The sequence below is a fragment of the Antennarius striatus genome, chromosome 15 (genome assembly GCF_040054535.1).
Source record: "Antennarius striatus isolate MH-2024 chromosome 15, ASM4005453v1, whole genome shotgun sequence".
NCBI classification, from domain to species: domain Eukaryota; kingdom Metazoa; phylum Chordata; class Actinopteri; order Lophiiformes; family Antennariidae; genus Antennarius; species Antennarius striatus.
In genome coordinates this window covers 12,332,480-12,350,851 of record NC_090790.1, presented here as the reverse complement: position 1 = coordinate 12,350,851, position 18,372 = coordinate 12,332,480, and the positions used below count along the sequence as shown (strand labels likewise).

Below are 18,372 nucleotides of genomic sequence, written 5' to 3'. Positions count from 1 at the left end.
TGTTTTCCCAATTTATCTGAAAACTAATGTATTACAGCTCATCTGGTGACTTGATACAAAAAGGAAATGTTCTAATGCATACAATTTCAACTCGATTTGTGTTATTCTGTTACACTGCAGCACCACACATATTTTTACAAACATCAGTTACATGTGTATCATATCCCTCACGTTTAGGTGCTTGTGTTAAACTTTTTCTTCATCCTCTATCAAATTATTTTATCACCACTTGTGTCACCACCTCCTTTGTTTGTGGGTCCTCCATCTGTTCAGTGACAAAACCTATAGAATATCCACGTGGGAGCACAAAACAAACCAGCAGGACACTTTGTTTTAGTCATTTTTGAAAAAAAAAATCAATATTATTGCTTTGTGATTGGTCGCAAAAAGATACTAAATTAGATTCCTCTCTGACTTTACTGAAATTCACTCGATGAACTTTAAATAACCTTGAGGTACCACAAATTTCTGACAACACAGACACAGTCATTCATTATAATATCGCCATTTCACACCGCATTCACGCAATTTGAGTTTGTTTATTTAAGTATGGTTTCCTTTCATTCATTCTCTTACTTGTTTATTCATGCTCAGAGTAAATCAGAGCCTGGAGGCTATCCCAGCATGCACTGGCAGGGAAGAAATAGCATAGTGCCCTTTTCTGAACAGTTTAATACTCCTGTTGAACCAGAGGAAAAAGGAACTTTTTTTTTATTACAGTAGTTGTATTTTCATGTCAATTGTTGTGATGCAGAGTGACTCGGGTGCAGCAGAACTAGATTTAACATGAGTCATTGTGACACACAAAATATTCTTTCATTGAAGGCAGAGAGAATCATGAGTTCTAATTTGAAGCATTCCTGCATCACCTAAAAAGCGTTCACTCAAGGTGAACAAGTTACATGTTAATAAAATGTAGAACCTGGAAAATTGGCTGTAAACTTACAAACAAGAACAAATTATACCATTTCCAAGAATTGTCTCATAACACAGAGCAGCTGTGAGGTAACACAATGAAGCCATGTGAGAACATGACCAAAGGAATCCATACAATGAGTGCTTGGCTCAGCAACATGCAGATATTTTCAGAGTGGGCTGGGCGCACATAAATATTTGAAAGAAAGCATGTATTGACAAGACGTTTCACCCCATGAGCAAACACATTTGAGCTTTAATACCTCTGAATAACATTTAAAGTCAGTGCGGATTTAAAGTGTCAATGCTGGGATTTCTAACCTTTTATTTAACAGCCATGTTTATCTGCATTTCACGTGTTAAAATTAAAACCAGAAAGCCTCTTGGAAAAGCCAGTGTTCAGTTGTTAGCAGGAGTCGGTCTCCTCTGGTGTGTAGATCTAAAATGACTCTTAAAGCCATGGGTAACGTGAGGATTTTTTTTTTTTGCAGGAGATGAAAGATGATCGGAGCTTGTAAATCATGAAGGATGTTGGAAATGCCTTCTCAGGTGCACTTTAACATCTTAGCAGGTTCAAAATCCTGCCTTTGTGGTCTGTTGTGGTGCTGCCTCAGGCTCACCTACAATAAACCACTCATTTAATGACTCGCTGCAGCAAAGCGTCACAGATAGATTTAATGCATTTAGAGTGGCGTTCATTTCAAATGCCTACGTATAGTAGGACTATCAAAGTGTCCAATGCGCTCTAAATGCTCGCCTCACGTATTTACAAATACGTTCCTGTAAATACCAAGTGAAGTGGGCTCTAAAACTTGAGATGTGTGCATCCATCAGACGCAATTTGACACCGTAGCGCAGAGCTCGAAGATCAGGTTAGAAGCATGCATCGCAACAGAACATCTCCAAATCGCATTCCACATACTGAAATCTAATCCCGGGGACATCAGGATGTGTGACATAATCCCCAAAATATTTGAAAACCGAACGGGGCTCCAAGGGTGGTTTGGAGAGACATGTGGACCCCTGTTACTCACTGTTTGCTCTTGCAGGGGTATAAAGAGAGGCGGACTCCAAGTGCCCCAAACGTCAGAGCGCACTTAACTATAAATCTCTCCAAAGCGCACTCCGCGCCCGGTGCGGTGTGCTTCAGTCCACTATGAGGACGACGCGTGTGGAAACTCTTCGACCGACATAGGCTCTATCTGTCCAGCAGAAAATGGAGAACAAACACCCCGATTTATCCTGCTTACCCTGTCAAGATAGTGTCAGATGTTGGCGATTATGATCATTTAACGCAGCGGTGGATATAACGACATTTTTGCTGGTTTAACAGGAGCCAGACCAGGGCTTCTCGCACTCCTGGAAACAGATATCGTGCGCCTTTAGCACCTCACTCTTGCACAGGGGCCGTTGATGTCTTCATTGGAATCGCCTCAGTGGGAGATGGTGGAACTCTCTCGGATTTCCAACCTGGAAACGTAGCATCCAATTAATCAACGACTGCAACTGTACCCCCCGAAGGCGCACTCGGTCCACTCTCTTCAACACCTTTTGGACTCTAATTAAAAGTGTGGAGAGACTCGTCGATTAATTGGTGTGTTGGATATAAAAACACACACCCGGTGCAGTATTTCATCCTCTTTCTATCTGGACACAAACCAATTTTGATCTGGGTATAAGGATAATTTGGATTCTGTGGCGATTCTTGCGAGCAACTAATTCAACCTGGGGGCATTAAATGAATCGCGGCTCCTGTTTGGATTTAAACATTAGAAGCCAGCGAGTTTCGGGTCTGCATGGGCAGTATTTAAGGTAAGTCAAGTATTTATTATGGAAAATAATTCTAATATAATTCCATATCCTCTGATCACCAGTGCGCCTCGTATCCATCCTCAGATTGTTTGTGCGTAAAGGTCATACCACTCTCACATTGGCACATTTTGTTGGAGTAGCAAATCAAAATGAAGAATGCAGCTTTTTTTTTTTGCATTTTTTCCACCTGCGCTCACGTCCTGTGTTTGTCCCTGCTTTAGGTTTATTGCACACCCAACATACCATTAGACGGGATCGTCACGTAAGCTTTGGGGATCGCCATCTGTCCGGCTCAAACTATTATTCCGACTACATTGTTGCCAACATGCTTCAGTGCGCTCGTTAATCAACGCATTTTTCCGCGAGGCGCGCCCTCCAACTTTCATTACAATTAGGACGAGCTCGCCTGAATTCACAGAATTCACGCAAAAGTCGTCCCACAATCCCTTTGGAAACTCATTATAAAATAATTAATTAGAGGAGTTTAAATTGGTTTCTTTCGGTTTTTTTCACATTTTTTGCGTTTTCTAGGATTATTTCTGCATTTAATTTCTATATTTTGTGAATAATATGACATGGTACATGGTATTCCCACTGCAGTAACTCAGATTGTTTTGGGGTTTTTTTGTGATAGTTTTACTCTTGCAGCCGTGTTTACAGTGAACCACACCGAGACAAAGTGAAAATCAAACCCCTCTGAGATGATGACATAATTATTAATACGGGCTGAGTCACAGTGTTTCAAACACTTCACTGACTTCATTACAAACGAGAGTTGGCCTACATTCTGACTGGACTCAGTGTTCACATTAATACTATTTCAGTTTGTTGTTGTTTTTGTTGTTGTTGTTGTGTTTTCTCCATATTTCAAATATCTTGTCTCTTACTTCTGCAGCTTTCTTCAGAGGAACTGAGTCTAAAATGAAGTTATGGGATGTTTTGGCCACGTGTTTGTTGCTCCTGAGTTCTGTTGCTACACGGCCTCTCTACCCAAACATTCAGCCAGCCAAGAGGACTTATTTCTCCAGCAGCCTCAGTGATTCCTTGTCCCTGTCTGTGGAGGACGAAGAGTCAGCGTTCCAACAGGAAGACCACAACCTGCAGGAGATTTCAATGGAGCATCGCTGTAAGGCACATGGCATGTTTAGACAACTGTTTTTATTGATGTACAATCACTGTGATGGGCTTTTGATTGCTAGGTAATTGGGAGTTTCACTTTAGATACAGTGCTTTGTAACATCTCCTTTAAATAACGTGTCTACAGAACAAAATGGGCCAGAGTGGAAATCCAGATGACAGTCAGAAAATTGGTTTGCTGACCGAGTCATTTAGCATTTCTTGACTCATCACATCTGAAGTGGGTTGAGCCAACAGTGGAGAGTCCGATGTTGATAAGACTTCCAGACATGTTGACTATCAGATGGAAGATCTTAATTTGTGTTTATTGCTGCTGTGGTTTAGATCACAACGATGTCAAAACAAACCAGTTGCATAAAAAAAAAAGACCCAGAGGTCACGCGCACATTTCTCTTTCTCCTTTTGTTTACATTCACCTCACAAATCACAAATCATGGCCCTGTTTTTAAAATTATTACTATTATCAAAGAATTAAATGTGAAGGGGTTTGCTGGATATTTCAGGTCATGGGTTGGACCAAGGCAGACAGTCTGAAGCATCCAGTGAGAGTGTTTATGTTCATCGTAGCAGTGACAGTGGGTAGGAATTTATTTTGTTTGGATCCATCTGACACAGCATCATCTTCACACAGATGCAGACGCAGCCAAGAACTCGATAAGGAATGGAACATTCAAACAAATGTTTGTCCTGCCACCTCATCTTCTGTTTGGATCGTAGTGACATTACTTATCTGCTTTGTAACCTAAGACCATTAACTATGCACTAATAGTATAAACAGGGCTGTAGCTCCAAGAGGGGACTTTTGTGTGTAATTACAAAGAAAAATGCGTTTTTCCTTTTAAGACTAAAAAACTGCAGGCAGCAGCTGCACCAAGAGCCTGATATTGTATCGCCAAAACAGAGAGCCAATTTTATATACAGCAAATCATGATGTTTCTGTATCAAACCACAATGATTATTTCGTATTGACTCTGCAAAGTGGCACAATTTGCAACATGAATCACCTGCTGCCAGTAAAATCTGTCAGCAGGCGCACGGCAGCCACCCTGCCTAGCAGCTGACATACAATAGGAGGCGTCTAAATCAAAGGGCAGGTGTGTCTAAACAGATTGGCCGGGGCTCACCTGATATACCAGCGGCAGCCCAATCAGCTGTGGAGCTCAGACGGATCAGGTGGCCTGAGAGCTGCCAGAGCAACAGGTAGAAGAGCAGAGATAGGTGACACTGCAATACGGTCCAACACCTGCCAGACATTGCACCCCACAGCGCCGACTCCTTCAACCTCTTACAGCATGATGACACAGATCCAAACGCGCACACACACAGGCAATGCAATTAGAGTTGCACCAATTGATTTATTACAGCACAATAAGTCTGCTTGATTTTCATAGACGGCTCTGCTGCCAGACCTGCAGGCTTTGGAAGAGCGACGTTATTCTATAATAGAAACAACCTGTAATGCAGGAAGGGTCCAAGACTTTCAGTCAGTCCTCATCACCCCTCACTGCAGATGGTAGCTGGTGCATGTTTTTGAGTTTTGATCAGGCCTCAATCTGACGCTTCTAAATGACTCAGAGCATATTTATTTGTTCTTTGAAGTCTCGGCCCTCTAAAATCACACCAATGAAAGTTTGAAGTCACTGAAAAACCACTCCTCTCTTGATGGAGTAATTAGTCTGTGTCTACTGTATTCACAGAGGCAGCTGGTGTGCGAAAGCAAACCAGGTTAACTTAAACGACCCAGACTCTTTCAGGTTCTCAGGAGTTGAGGGGTTAACAAAGGTTGTATGTTATACAAATCCAGTCTACCTTCCTCCCATCATTACAGGTGAATATAAGTACCTCCATCTAAAAATAGAATTGCAATGTTCAGCCAAATACTGGTTAACATATATCATTCTTTTCTACATAAATGGCATCTCAGTGTGATTGTTATTGATTTTGTAGTTGTGCATTTAGCTTCTTCAACTCGTGAGCGTATTTGCTCTTTGATTTAATTATTGGATTGCTGAAGATATGGCTATGCACACACTGAATGTGAGGAAATTAACTAGCATCACTATAGCCTAACTTAGCGCAAGCATGGGAAGCAGTCCAGGTAGTTTCCATGCAAGCAGAGGAGACTCCTTGAAGTTACCGCTCAGAGCCAGTAAATCACTTTTTGACCAGATTAAACAAACGTGGCATGACATATTAGTTTAGGCAGTTTTTCTTAGACTATTAGCCTTTGATTAAGCTATCTGGCTGAAGCTTCATTCAATCATACGAACAATATGTGAACGTTGTAAATCTCTCAGCAAGAATACTGTTTTGTTTTCCATTTTATAATTTGATGTATCTAACCTGATGTGATTTTGCACACAATGCAAAATTTCTCATTGAGATGTAATCATATTCAATTTTACAGTACAGTATTATATTTTTCTGAAATATTTTCATATACTGTGCATTTTCTGTGGAATTTGTTTTTTCCACAGTAATATTTAACATTTGGTTTTATCTGTTCATAAAATCTTAGAATCACTGAGTACCATGTTAAGTATTGTGGAGATATTTGCAACCCTTCTTTCTGTCCTTGCTGGTGTCTTTATAAGTGATTCTGCTCCTTCTGTATTTTCCAGATGATGTCACAGGTCCCTATCCTGATCAGTTTGATGATGTCATGGATTTTATCGAGGCTACTATTGGCAGACTCAGGAGATCATCAGATCCCAGGGGGGGTTCCAGGGGACGCAGGGAGCAGAGACAGAGGGGAGCAGCAAACACGGGAGGCGCCAGAGGACGTGGCGACAGGAGGCGGGGGCGGGGTCGAAGTCGAGGTGGTAAAGGCGGACGAGGCGAGAAGGGGAAGGAGAGACTATCGGTGCAGACTCGAGGCTGCCTGCTGAAGGAGGTCCACCTCAACGTGACGGACTTGGGGCTGGGCTACCAGACTAAAGAGGAGCTGATTTTTCGGTACTGCAGCGGCCCCTGCGTGGAAGCAGAGACCAACTATGACAAGATCCTCAACAACCTTACACATAACAAGAAGCTGGACAAGGACACACCCTCCCGCACCTGCTGTCGACCAATCGCTTTTGATGACGACTTGTCATTTTTGGATGACAATGTAATGTATCACACATTGAAGAAGCATTCTGCCAGGAAATGTGGCTGCGTTTGAGGACATCACATGGATGTGACGCACTCACAGACCAGCATTGGTGAAGTGAGGATCACCCTGACGGGCCTTTGCGACATAAAGTGGTATCACAGTTGGAAAAGGGCATTTGAGGTCAAAGAGGGAGTGAATTGTCTGTAATTTCTGTCTGTAGACCTCAATGGAGACAGGTGAGTATATAAAAGCCACCTGAGAGACATTGGAACAACCGTTAAACAGTCATCTATACATTTGAGTTCCTGCGCTGAGTCTGAACAGTATTCAGTGTTTTAGATGCGTGCAGAAATGTATGAGGTGTGAACCAGTTTGCAGAAAAACAATATAAATCAATACAGATTTGATATATACGTATACACACACACACACACACACACACACACACACACACACACACACACACACACACACACACACACACACACACACACACACACACACACACACACACACACACACACACAAACACATAGATACGTGTCTGTGTATATGTGTATATATGTATATATATATATGTACAGTATACACACACACACACATAAAAGAGATATATTTATTAAGATAGAATTAACTTATTGTTATTTATTTCAATCCATTTTATCAAAGAAATTGTATTTTTTTTCTTATTTATTTAAAATCTTTGTTTGTCCTGGTTGGTGCCAAAGTACGTCACACTTTCCCATGTATCCTGAACAGACTTATTCGCTCCACGTAGATTCCAACGTTTTTCAGTTCATGAATCCAACAGAATATCTTTAGCAATCAAGTTGTGTGAGGCTTTAAGCGGCACAGAGGAGGGGACCAATACCAGATTTGCCATTAGCTTTTTTGGTTAATTTTGACTGCGGTACATATTTTTCAGACCACTATATGTGATAATGCTAAATCAAGAGGGGCTACTCTGACCTCTTGATACCTCGGTAGAAATGAAATCTTTATACTTTTTATACTTCTATAATTAAAATCTCAAATCAGCCTTAGAGTAGCGGTCTCTGCAGATCTGTTGGTGCCTTTGAGGATCCATCCTTTGAGTACAAAAGCTTCCAGAATGCTCTCTGCTCTCTTAGCGTGTTACTCCTAACCTCTGTCTGGCCTTGTGCAAAAAAAAAAAAGAAAAATCCAAGCAAAGGCTTTGCAGGGGTTCCTGTCCCAGTAAGCTTTAAAGTTCATGGACCTGCCTGTGTTTCTGTCTGGACCCTGACAGACAGGTCTCGCTCCCTGAAAGGGGATTTGAAAGCGATCCTCTAAAATGAGTCTTAACCAAATATCCCCCCTTGGCAACGGCATATCGGTGAAGGCAGTTTCAGGAGCATCAAGCTACTGTAGTGCTGTCATCACTAGCCAATGTAAAAATCTAAAGACTAGACATACACAAAAGAATATGTTTGGGACTTACAGGGGGAAGACCGTGCATAGGTTCAACTTGCTTTTTACATGTAATAACCTGTTCAACCAAGTTTATCCCCAATCAATTTGGAAGTATACATCCAGGAAGACAAGAATCTCTTTAAAAGCATGTGGCTACACCCATTGAGACCCTGCAAGGGGATGGTTTTAAATGGAACAAAGAGAGCCCTGGGGTAGGTCTTGTTGTTAACACGGATTAGGGACCAAGGTATCTGTGCCCACCCAGCGGCAAGCAAGCCAGCTTTACAGTATAATCCGCCTGCACACAGAACAAATCCACGGCATCAAGCTGAATTTAGGCCAAATACTACACAGAGGAAAAAAAATATACAGCTTTTATCACAGCATACCTCATCAATTGGATCATCTTCTTCTTTAACAGCCGATTCATGCATAAAGCTTTCCAGATGAGAATGTGCCGTTAGCAGACTTCCCAGAAACCTCAGAGCACCTCGCTACTCTTTAATGCATACGTTAATGTGTGTAAACTGTGACCACAAGCCCTCTCATCTTCATGACTGTTTGCTCATCTGTTCTTTGGCATTTAGTCCTCTGCTTTTGATGCAAAAGTTAACAAGCAAAAGGTTAAAATGCAAAAGTATCCTCAGTGTTATGTAAGAATCGCATTTGTTGTCACTCCTTATTGTGTTAACACCTCTGTGATAAATTTGTCATGTTGTCTCACTTGTTTGTTGTTACAGAACCAAAGCTCTCTGCAAACTTTATTTTTGTACAATATTCATTTTATAACTTTTTACAGAATTAAACTTGTTTCTATAAAATGAGCGTAGTTCTTGGTATTGTGCTTGTACAGTAACACACCAGGACAGGAAATGCGTTTATGTCCCCTTGGGGGGGGGGGTATAGTAGGGCTCCTTTGAGAGTATTTTACAGTATGGCATCCAAACATGCTCCATGTTCCTGATCAGTAACCTGAGGTTCAACAGCAAACAAAAGCTATTGTCGTAAATCACCTCTGAATGTAAATCAAGGTGTTGAAGAATGCCTCTGACTCGCTGAGAAGATAAATTCAGGCAGCGGCGCACTGAGCTGTTTTCAGTTTTGGTTCCGGTCCAAGTCTAAAGTTTCTTTTTGAATAAAGGTACATTTCACATCATTCCAGGTTACAGTTTACAGATGTCATTCAACAAATAACCCCCTTAAAATGTAGACTGTTGCCACAGCAACACAAATCCTTTTTAAAATATAACAAAAGGCACCACTCCAGTAAATTAATTAATCTGCACAAGTTATAGAAGATTTATGAGACAGCATTCCTGTCTTCAAAATATATAATCCCCCAATATGAGGAAAAATGCCAAAAACATAAAAAAGACTTAATTCTTGAATGTTTGATGTCTCATAAAACACATTGAATGGCTTTGGAGTTATTCTTTGGACAGATAAATGTTGACTGATTGACAAACAGCACTATCTCTCTGCATTGTAACGTTGGTGGATAAACAGCCACATTGCTCAGTGGTAGAAGTCAGTTTGGTAAAAATGGGGAAAGTTATATCCCTCAGGAGTTGGTAGAAAGCAAGGAAAGAGAGAAGAGTCAATATTGGTCTTAACCAAAAGTCATGTGACTGGGACCAACATGTTAAATGTGTTCTTATCTGACATCATGTCTGCAACTGACGGTTGCTGAAGGTTGAACCTGACAAGTCCAGGGTCTTCATGTCTCATGTTTTCTTTGTGGCTGCTACTTATATGATCACAACAAATTTATTGTCAATGACCAGTTTTTTTAACAAGTCCAAACTTAATGCTTTGGGCATCACAAAACAGACAGCACATCAGCACTACACACAGCTCCTCTGTACAAATGCCAGCTGGTTCTTCACACTGCAGCGAATTGACGGCCCCCCTTGAGTCAAGCAGCAGTCGCTCCTCATGACCTGCTGCTGGCTGACAACTTTTCTTCACAACAACAGCTTGACGTTAAACTTTCTGAACAGAGCCGACCTCCCTGTACTTGAGCCGCGCTCAAACGCAGGTTTGGTCTGTGTGCCATTCCAGATCTGGTATTTCTATTCTCCTGTTCAGCTTAGGGTTGGGGAAAGTTTGCTAGAACACTAAGAGATTTGATTTTTATGCTTGATACATTGATTGTTTTGGAATTTAAAATTGCTCAATAGTTTTTTCCGCCATAACTCAGTGTGTGTAGAAATAACGGATGAGGAGGGTGAGGGCTGTCTGGATCGGTAGGTTAGAATTAATTTGTTGCAGAAGCAGATGCCACATTTCAGGGAGATGTAGGAGGAACACAAACAGATCTGTACTTCGTATTTTTCAGGTGCAGGAGCACATCATTCATTTTGACAGTAATTACTTGAGAACATATTAACTTGCAAATGCTTGCAAATTGATTTGAAAATAAATTTTAATTGAAATAAATTAATCATCTTTAATTGTTCACCAGTGCACCAGTGCTGTAGTTATGTTTACTGAGTTAACAGCTGTGAATCAAGTAGCCTGTAAGAACTTAATTTGAAGCCATGAGTCAAGCCTCAGCCTTGGCTCAGACTGGGTGCTCAGTGTACCTGCATGTTTGAGCCAGCGCCTCATAAAACGATTTTGGCAGACATCTTTTAATGAGCAGGTAAAAACAGGTTTCAGGTTGAAAAACAGTATGAAAAGCAAAACTTTACAATAGCAGATGGAAAATTCACATCTCAAAAATAGCGTTCAAAACCTAAAACCCATGAGGGGGAAAAAATGAAAATGGTTGCAATATCTGTACATCCTCTCAATTTATTTCTTAGAAACTAGAAAGATGTTCTTCATAGTTGACAAACAGAACCAAACCGCAAAATCTGGAGCCAATTTACAAGGCATTAGCGAACTCTGAAATTGTGGGAGGAGAGGACAATAGAAACGATGAAAATAAGGTCCATATAATCCAAATAGACATAAAAAGCCAAGGTTTTCCTGTGGTTGATGAACTGCAATGAGGAGAACATGAACCAGTCAAAAAAATTTACGTTATTCTTGGCAGTGAGAAGTTTTTGTGCTACCCAAAAACACAGATGCATACTGCACATGCATGTAACCTAAAAAAATTAGCCCAGGGGGGAGACAACAGGCTCTACAATAGAGTTGTGTAATTGATGCTGCTGCGTGTAGTTCCTGACAACCAGCATGGTGTTCTGGGATTGATCCTTGCGACCTCGTGCTGCTGTACATCCGACCTAAAGCTGACCCTCAGATCTTGCGTTTCTTCCATTCTGGTTCCTTGTCAGCTTCCTCGTCCTCCTCTGATTCCTCTGCAAACAATGGCTCCGGTTGGGTCCTGAAGGAGGTATTGATTTTAATAAGAACCAGATGACAGAGCTGTGAAGAAACTATGATTAGTATTAAAACGTTTGACTATAAATAAATAAATAAAACCTCTTCTGTACAGATCCACAGAAGTTTGAGGAAGTTCAGGCTGCAGATGGTGCATAAGGCTATAACTCTGGCCTTCACTGGATCCTCCCCAGGAGAATTATCTTGATGTTTAATGTAACTTCCAGCAAACAGAGCAATGCTAGTAGCTATTTACAAATAGTTCTACAATCAGGACAGCATTACACACTATCAGATGTATCTACCTTAATGTTTATCACCAGAATATTATGTTTAAAAATAAGATTCATTGTGGCAGTGTGTGATAGAGTTACATTTGGTTTAACAGCCGTGACCCATGCTTACAAAGCTGGCTGAGTCTGATAGTGATCTAAAGCTGTCCATTACTCTCCTTCCTACAGTGTCAAGTGCCTGTAAAAATGTACAACCCTTTAAACATTTATGCTTCACACCAGTAGGAAGAAACCCGAGACCCAGGACAACAGCACCAAGCTACGCCCCTGGTGCTCATCTTACACCCTCTGATAATGAAACCCAGAAGTGAAAGATGAGCAGCGCGACGCACAGCGAGTGTGTAAATGATTCATATTATTACACTTGTAGGCAGGAGCTTTTCTTACACTTTGTATGCCGGGGCAACCCAGTAAGGGTTCTCTGAAGCCTCCTTGGCGTGACGTAGGATGGCCTGTCGGGGGTTACTGTCGTCCGTTTTGTCTAAGGCGATGTTCTTGACGATGAATGAAGACAGGGTGCCGCCATGAGCCGCTACTCTTCCTCCACGACCTGCCAGGACACACAATGATGGGATTAGATACAGGTCAGACTTCCATACAGAGAATTTATATCAAACAACTTTTTAAAGTGGGACGTTGTTTTAATATGAAAAAATCCAGGTGTGAAAACATATTGCATGATCACACTATGACATTATATACAGGTAGTCCCCAAGATACAAACGAAAATTCATAGATTCGAACAACTGCGAACCGCCATGTCCGACTACCGTTGTTCCCCTTTTTGCCGCAATCCACGCCAAGCAGCATAACATTAACTCCCCATAGATTAAGATTTCACACGTCATGTCAAAATAAATCAGCAAATATCAGAACTGATGTCTGGCTTCATGTTGCCATTTCAGCTTTCCTCTTTCATCCTTCTCTTATTTAAATCTTTGCAAACTTCTAAGCAGGGAACAAACACATAATGTATTTATGTGCATTAGGACAATCTTGAGCATCGAGACTGAAGACAATTCAGCTGAAGTTGAAAGTTAGAGCCAGAAAAGTAGACTATAGACTACCTGTAAGAAAACTCTGTCACAACATGCCTGTTATTTCATTTTTTTTTTAAACTACTGACTCCTACAGGGGTTGTCCCCCTGTAGGAGTCAAATGATGTGAGAACAAATGTCAGTCAGGTCATGTTTCTGCCTGGAAGCATTAACTGATGCTATGCTGTTGTTATTATGCCATATAATGGTTTCTGGTAAGACTGGGGGAATAGCAGTTTTGTATTTAGAGTAGTAAGGACATATAAATTTTAATTTAATAAATAAAGATTTATGAACAATTCAGCTTACGAACAACTCTCGGAACTAGTTGTGTTTGCACTTTTGAGGACTGCCTGTATGAAGAACCCTCACAGGTAACGAATGTTGGTAATAAATTGTGTGATCTGTAATCAACAAGCAAAGCACTTTAATTAAAGCTGTCTCCACAGAGACTTTAACGCCCCCTACTGGTAGTGAAGCAATGAAACTCACAAACTACAGTACACATAACTCTATGATTGCAGGCTTCCACCAAGCAAATCTCAATGCTACTATGGCAATACCATGACCCCACCCTATTCTGTCTCTGATTGGTTGATCAAGACAAATCTCTTCTCACAGCCGCTCAATGAATACAATGACATATTGAGACAAGTGATTGTTGCTCCAATCGTTTGTGCTTTTCTTTGCGGAGACCAGGGGAAATCAAGTAACTTGTTCTCCCTGTTGAAATCCACCTGTGTTCATCACAATCCAATCAAATCCTAGTGAGTTATCCTGCTTAAAAACATGACAGTAGTTTTTCAGTCCCAGCTGATGGCAAAATGTTTATCCTCCTCTCCAGACAGTAACAGCAGCTGGCAGTGGGCTCAGGAAAAAGGAAAAATAGATTGTTTTACAGCTGTAACTTCTTTCTGTCTGAGTGTCTGTTGGTAAATTGGACTGGAAGAGGCATTATAACGCTGCTATCAAGCTCAGCAGCCACTGTAGGATAACGTATGAATGACTCTTTCCTTCTTGGAAATTTGGCATTATATTCCATTCGAATCTATTCTTTCCTTGCCAACATTTGTCATCTATTTAACACCAGTTTTCCACTGATTTCACCTTTTACACCAAAGTTCTTACAATGTTTATGTCAATATACACGCCAGTCTTTAACAGTAAACTGTATTATTTGTTATCTATCTAATAATGACACACTATCACAAGATGAGAATATATATATATATATATATGTATATATGTATATATATAATTATTATTAATTTTATTTTTTTTACATGTACTCAGTTTTTATAAAAAGCTAAGAATGCTCTTGACATAGCGCATGTGCGGGAAGATGGTGCTCAATTTTTCTCAAACTATTTTTCAAATAATTGTCATATTTGGTTTGGGTAAAAATGTTTTTTGTAAATAAGTGCATTCTTGTTCCAGACAATAGAAATTTTACAATGTTTGCTGTTTGCTCTACTCCGTCCCTGGTGTTTGGGGTGGGAGGGGAGGGGGTGGTGGAGGATGGAGTCTTGCTTTGCAGAGACGGGCATTATTATGTTTGCCTTTAAAGATCAAGGATAAAATCCACGCAAGCATGCGCGCACACCCAAACACTAACATTCCGATACACATGGAGTTCCCTCTGCATTTAGGCAGTGAGGTTGTTTGGGGGATTAGAGACATATCTTTTCACTGATTGTAAGCATCGAGCCAACCGCTGAACATTACCTTACACTTGTGCAACGTTATCCTACTTAGAGGATAAACAAAGCAAAGACAACCTGTAATTTAAAAAAAAACACACACTAATAAAACATCTGAACATCAACTCACATTTTAATTCACAAATTGTTTGTTGTCTCCCTCAACATTTATGATGCTACATGTTTTCATAATGAGCCATGCAAAATGGTTGGCTCTCTACAATTATTATGTATAATTATTATTACTATTATTGTTCTTGTTGCTGTTGATAAGTACTTTTTACATTTAACATGTACAACAGACATTAAATTTTAATTAGTCAACTAATTATTAAGTAAATAGGGGGCAATGAATTATTTAATCAGACTTTTAATAACTACTGTTGAAAAACCTTTACCATGTTTAAATGAGTATAAATACGTACACTGGTGATTCATTAAATTGTTTTCAAGTCCATAATACTTAAGAAATAAATGATTGCGAAACAAACACAGCACTGAGTCTGCTGGGATAGAGTGAAGCAAAGAAATGTTGTATGTCAGCTCTGCTTATAAGAAGGAGGTCTAAGTGCATCCATGAACATTCGTAAGCATGGCGTTTGTTGAAGAATAAAACATAGACGGAGCGAGCAGAAAAAGACAAAAGGTGTCTTCATGTAGCAGCAGTTAAAAACTGTGAGGCAACAGCAGGATACAATCTGTCTTTGTTGATGCTTTCACATCAACAATGTGAAAACAACTAATAATAACTTCTCCAGTTCTGTAGCTGTACCTCATAATTACGCTCATGTAGAAATGACTTCTCAAGACACGGTTTACATTTTGCTTTGTGGACACTGACGTTGTACAATAGTTGGAACTGTAATTGTCGCTTTTTTTGTGGAGGTAAAAAAAAAAAGCAGCATGCAAACAAACACTTCACCTGGTCCCGACACGGGAGGCTCGGGTTTGTGGGATTTCTTCGGGTCCAGTCTGTCCTTCTCCAGCTGTTTCCGTGTGCTCCGCTGCCGGGCCTCTCTGAACATTGGTAATGCATGAGCTGCAGACACACAAGTTAAACAAGGATGAAACTCAAACTGCACGATCACAAAACACAGTGTGTTTCCTTCATGCTATACCGCATCACTAAATGGAGTGTTTTCATACGTTATTACATTTTCTTCATATTACTACACCTCGCCTTTGAGCAAAAACACAAGCACCTGCTGATCACTGGCAGCGTCTCTCCTCGTGATCCCCGTACTATTTTTGGCAAAGTGAGCACCAACATATTCATTATACCCCCTTGTTTACATTGAGACAATCACGACGCTGCTCTTCACACTTTTGTGAACACTATCACAATAAAGGCACCAGGGCTCTTAAACCCGTGTGAGTGAACGTGCGACTGTGAATGAGCGTGCGCTGTGAGTGTGTGCTCTGCTCTTATCCACAGAGGTTACAAAGAGACACTTTAGTAAAGGACTAGATAAAGTGATTTTCCATTTAGGAGCCCTGTCGCTGTTCAGTGTTAATTCTTCTCCTCCATGCTACATTAAGCAAAAAGGTTACTGTTAACAGATTCCCTCGCTTTTCTCAATGGGCCATCACTTGCTTCCTGTCCCCTCTAATTTTCCAGTGCCAGGGCATCAAGTGCGTCACTCAGCGCTCGTGGCAGTCAAAAGCCTGCCTGCTTCACACCCTGTTGGCATGGCAATGACATCACATGATGCATCGGAAAAGGCTGCCGCAGCCCAAACAATAAGCGGCATCTAAATTCAGTCTTGGCGGCCAATCAGGAGAGATGTGTTGGAAGCTGATCACGCCATCAGTGGTGGGAGAGGTGGATGTCCCGAGCGTGATCCGGCGTGACTATAGACCGCATGGTCGCCGCGTGGCACAGTGCCCCGAGACTGTCCATCCACTCATCCACACCCTACTCCATCAGCTAATGGGCCTGGAAAAGCCTTGAACACTCATTTCTTGTAAACCCCGCCACAAGGGATAGTGTTTGAACAATCGTGTGCGTGTGTGTGTGTGTGAATGTGAGGTACCATTCAAACAGATTTTAGCAGTTTCGAACTTTACGTCTGAGGATGATGATTAGACTACGCTCCAGTCGCCACATCATGCACTTGGGAGATGACCTCTTGCATATTGCCTTATCATCTGAAGAGCAGCGAGCCCAGATGGGCTCGTACCTCAGGGTGGATTAAACCGCCGAAGGGCTTCAAGAAAAGCAACGTAATTTCCTCTGTAATTGTTTAATGATAAAAAAGGCGATGGGGGAAATTGCCTGCAATTCACAGCGAGGCCAGGGAGCGGGGAAATCAAGTTCAAAGTTCATTAAGTGGCAAAATCAATTTGTCTTTTGGATGAAACGGATGGGGAGCATGTTCAGTCTTCCACTTACGTGTGATGATGTAATCTTGTGTTAGCGTCTCTGCGTGTTTCTCTTTTCGTTTGCTCTTCACCACGCACAGCATCGCCCCCCTGGAAAAGAGCCAGCGGGGTTTACAAATGATGTCACACATTTCTTATTCTACAGAACTCACTATTTCAATCAAACCAAACAAACCTGTGACTCTTCACAGGGTCATAGTAGACCTTGACCAGTCCGTTCCCAGTTCCCACCATGATCTGATTCAGCTTTGGATGCCACAAGCAGCGGACAGCACTCTGGAGCACACAAACAGATGAAATCAAGATAGTTAAATAGTTTTTTGTATTTTTTGGCAGATGTTGACAAAGCATGTTGTGCTTCCCCCTGTAGCTCACAACAGGCTGTGAACGTGTGTCTCTATTGTGGCATGTTATTTTATTGTCTTGACTATTTTGATTTTGTGACCCAGGTCAGTTGTGGTGCAGCGAGGATCAGTCCCTGTGTGCAACGCTGCTCTAGTTGACTATATTTGGTTGTTGAGATGAGGACTGGATCCTTCAGTCTGTGTGTGACAGATGGCCCAGTGCCAATAGGCAAATGTGACCACATTTATCCAGAGATAAATGTGTGTGTGTGTGTCTGTGTGTGAAAGAGCAAACGAGGAGCAGAGAGAGGAATACGTACACAGTTATTGGACAGTGACGGAGCGTCTCTGTGCGTTCTGTGATGTGCGAGCTACAGTGAAGATCCCTCCCACAATCTCTGGAGTCTCATCATTAACAGACGTCTCTGTACAGTTGACGCGGATGTGCTTTGCCAAATGCCGTACAAAATTTTGTTGTTTTGTGTCTTTGGCACACAAAACTATCGGGGGTGGGGTGGGTGAGTAGTACTACGAGTGAGACGTCCAGATTCTGTGATGATAAAAGCTGCTTAGCGCCCAGCTGTTCAGCTTCTCTCCAGGATCCCAGGCAAAGGAGCCTCGAACACACACACAAGCACCCATTAAGGATGTCACAAATTAGAATTAAGGCTTTTTGACAGAAGTGAATTAAAATCATTCACATCATACTAAAATTTACACAAATCTCGTACACACTGATCTACACTGCTGCTGTTCCAGCTCAGTGGTGTTGAGCTCTTGCAACAGACGAGGGTTAATCTGCTCAACCAGATCAAGAGCCGGATGGAATCGATTGTAAGGTCTACAAAATGCTTTAAAAGGATGTGTTTAACATGGAGCTTGCTATCGTCATTCATA

The 18,372-nt window shown here is 41.3% G+C and overlaps 2 protein-coding genes across 3 annotated transcripts in view; one reads left to right on the top strand and one right to left on the bottom strand.

Moving 5' to 3' along the window:
• Nucleotides 1-2,090: 2,090 nt before the first annotated feature.
• gdnfa (glial cell derived neurotrophic factor a) lies at nt 2,091-7,358 on the top strand. The gene is made up of 3 exons (XM_068335266.1): nt 2,091-2,727; nt 3,623-3,853; nt 6,486-7,358. The coding sequence occupies exons 2-3, from the start codon at nt 3,649-3,651 to the stop codon at nt 7,025-7,027; spliced, it is 747 nt and encodes a 248-aa protein (XP_068191367.1). The 5' UTR covers nt 2,091-2,727; nt 3,623-3,648; the 3' UTR covers nt 7,028-7,358.
• Nucleotides 7,359-10,844: 3,486 nt separating this feature from the next.
• The window catches only part of LOC137608722 (WD repeat-containing protein 70), a 33,776-nt gene continuing 26,248 nt past the window's right edge, over nt 10,845-18,372 (bottom strand). Inside the window, exons 14-18 of one of the 2 annotated variants that reach the window (XM_068335269.1) lie at nt 17,307-17,407; nt 17,142-17,221; nt 15,672-15,788; nt 12,400-12,562; nt 10,845-11,723 (exon numbers count right to left, since the gene is read on the bottom strand). In XM_068335269.1, the coding sequence (XP_068191370.1) occupies nt 11,636-11,723; nt 12,400-12,562; nt 15,672-15,788; nt 17,142-17,221; nt 17,307-17,407 (549 nt within the window). In that variant the 3' untranslated portion in view covers nt 10,845-11,635. The remainder of the gene's footprint in view (nt 11,724-12,399; nt 12,563-15,671; nt 15,789-17,141; nt 17,222-17,306; nt 17,408-18,372) is intronic. The other variant, XM_068335268.1, reaches the window with a different exon arrangement.